Source organism: Lactuca serriola, chromosome 9 (genome assembly GCF_051521515.1).
Source record: "Lactuca serriola cultivar US96UC23 chromosome 9, Lser_US96UC23_V15, whole genome shotgun sequence".
NCBI classification, from domain to species: Eukaryota; Viridiplantae; Streptophyta; class Magnoliopsida; order Asterales; family Asteraceae; genus Lactuca; species Lactuca serriola.
In genome coordinates, this window is record NC_136416.1 from 4,189,640 (window position 1) to 4,192,455 (window position 2,816).

Here is a 2,816-nt window from a genome sequence, read left to right on the forward strand (position 1 = left end):
TCATACTCGTGATAAACCAAGTCAACTCGTTGAGTTCCACCTGGCACGAAATCGGGATAAATCGACTCAACTCGTTGAGTTCATGCTTCACATAAACCCAGAAAATGTCCTTTTAAGGGCAAAGTTTCCAACTTTACCTGTTAATACCTCTTCTTAATGGGTTTAGCTCAAACCCTAACTCCTTGGGACCTAAAACTTGGTCCTTAAGCCATCCATACACCAAAACAAGACTTACAACCACAGATCTAGACCCCTAACACTACTTAGACACGTAAAGCTCCCACCTTTTTCTTCATGCATGGCCTTTTTGGGCTAAAAAGGCCAAGATGACACTTTATGAATTGCATGGAGGCTCTAGTGGCATAAAGTTTGCACCTTTATGCCATACCAGCCATTCAAGGTCTTAGATTTGGAAGATTACCCACTTGGGTCGTCCATTCTCCAAAGGTTATCATTCTTGGGCCAAAACCTTCATAAAAGAGGAAGGAAGAGATCTAATAAACTAGAGGTCAAGATAGAAACTTGGTTACCAAAAAATGTAGCCAAAGAATTGTAGTTTCTGGATCTACTCTCTTCCTCTTGAGCCTTCTAACTCTTTCTTCTTCTTCAAGCTTCAAGAACACACAAGATTGCTTACAGATGGCTCACACACTCACAAAATGCTCTAGAGTTTTGTGGATTAGGGTTTGGAATTTGGAGGCTGGAAATTAGGCCATAAGGTGGGGATTAAGTTGCTTAAATAGGGTGAAAAACTCCGAAATTAGGGTTTCATTTTGGCAGGCCTACTCGTCGAGTTGAGGGCTCTCAACTCGTCGAGTAGATGGCTTTAAACCCGCGTCCAATCCCGCTTCTACTTGACGAGTCTGGGGCTCCCAACTCATCGAGTAGCTCTACAAAATAAACAAAATACAATTTAAATGTGTACCCGAAACGAGGCGTTACATCTCGCATAATTGATTGTTTCCTGTGATTTGTGGTAAAGCCGTGACAAACTCCTTTTTGCTCATTTTAGTGATTGTATCAAAATTGGTATGCCCAAGTCTAGCATGCCATAACCACCCTTCATTGCTAAGCCAACTATGTAGAAATACCGGTTTACCAATTGTAATTTTAGTTTTGTAAAGCCTATTTGGTGATATCTTCACTTAGAATATGAGTGAGTTTCTACTATCAAGTAACAGTAAATAGTCTTTCTTCATGGAGACTTCACATATGCTTTCCGTTGCATGGCCTAAACTTTATGTTTTGGAATATAATAATCATCGATAAATAGTTTTTGTTTGCCGCTTTCTCCTTCAAAGAGTATAGACCCTTTGCCTTGAATCTCGACAAATGAATCATCACGGAACTTGGCTCTTCCTCCTATTCGTTTGTTGATTTCCGTGAAAAACAATAAGTCTCCCGTTATATGGTTATTAGCTCCATCATCTAGATACCATATGTTTTCGTCACCATCTTTTGATTCGTATCTACTTGGTATCACACGATCTTCATTTAGGAGTACAGTTTCATAAAGAGTCTTGTGCATAAGCAAATGTGGGTTATGTTCTTCCCTTCGTCCATTTGATCCCTGTTTTGTTTTGCTTTTTGTTCGGGACATTGTGAAGCAAAATGACCAAATTTATCACATCTATAGCATTTCACTTTAGATTGGTCTTTAGTCTTACCTTTTGATTTATCGGAGTCTCCGTTAACCGGTGTTGCGGAACGATTTTGCTTTTGATGAGAATTATTGTGGCAACCTCCACCTCCACGACCACCACATCCTGCTCCTTGGCCACCTCTTCCTCCTCGGTTCGAGTCTGAGCCCCGATTTGATTTTTTGATTTTGTGAAACATCAATTTGCTTTGATCACTTGTTGGTTCAATTTCACGAATGCATTCTTTATAAGCTTTTAAACGATCGACTACATCTTCGAAACCAATTGTTTTGAGATCGAGAACTTGTTTAATCAAAGCAACGATATGAATGAATCTTCTCAGCAAACTGATAAGGAATTTCTTGACGAGTTTTCTTTCGCTTATGGTTTCACCACGGGATGCAGATTTTGATGAGATGTCTGACAGTTGGCTTGCAAATTCATCAATAGTGCTTGATTCCTTCATCTTCAAGTTATCAAACTCCGTGATTAGAGTTTGTAGTTGTGCTTTTCTTACCCTATTTTCTCCAAGGTGACGAGTTTTAATGGCATCCCAAAGTTTTTTAGCCGTACTCATCACTCCAACTTGCAAAATTCGATCTTCAGGAATCGCTTCGAAGAGAATTGTAATAGCGATTTTATTCTTCTTCGGGTCATTCACTCCTAGATCGACGACATCCCAAACTTGATGTATGTTTAAGATCACCTTCATGCTGATTGCCCATACGGTGTAATTTATTGCTGACAACATCGGAACATGGAGCGACAAGGACGGACCTTCCTTTGTTCTAGACATTCTTGGATCTGGTCCCATCATGATTCGTGGATCACTATGATGTTATCTAACTCTAATACCAATTGTTGTAAATAATTGGCAAAACACGAAAATAAAACACGAAAATAAGAACATGAGGAAACGAGAATTATACTTATTATAACAAAGAAACTATATATCTCAAAACTTTTCTACAATCAAATCTATGTAAGTCTCTTATGTGATATGATCCTATTCGATCATATGCATCTATATATAGTTAACAATTAGAATCTTATTTAATTACAAACTGTCATAAATAAAACTTGTTTGTTCCTTAAGCAACCGGTTTGCTTGAACTCTAAGCATCTTCTTAGAATTCCTTATTGCCCAATGAATGATCATTCCTACACCTCATCGTG

General features: G+C 38.5%; 1 protein-coding gene across 1 annotated transcript; it reads right to left on the bottom strand.

Annotated features, from left to right (window-relative positions):
• Nucleotides 1-1,494: 1,494 nt before the first annotated feature.
• On the bottom strand, nt 1,495-2,457 carry LOC145075281 (uncharacterized). The gene has a single exon (XM_079021578.1). It carries the CDS (start codon nt 2,455-2,457, stop codon nt 1,495-1,497), a length of 963 nt encoding a protein of 320 aa, XP_078877704.1.
• Nucleotides 2,458-2,816: the final 359 nt, after the last annotated feature.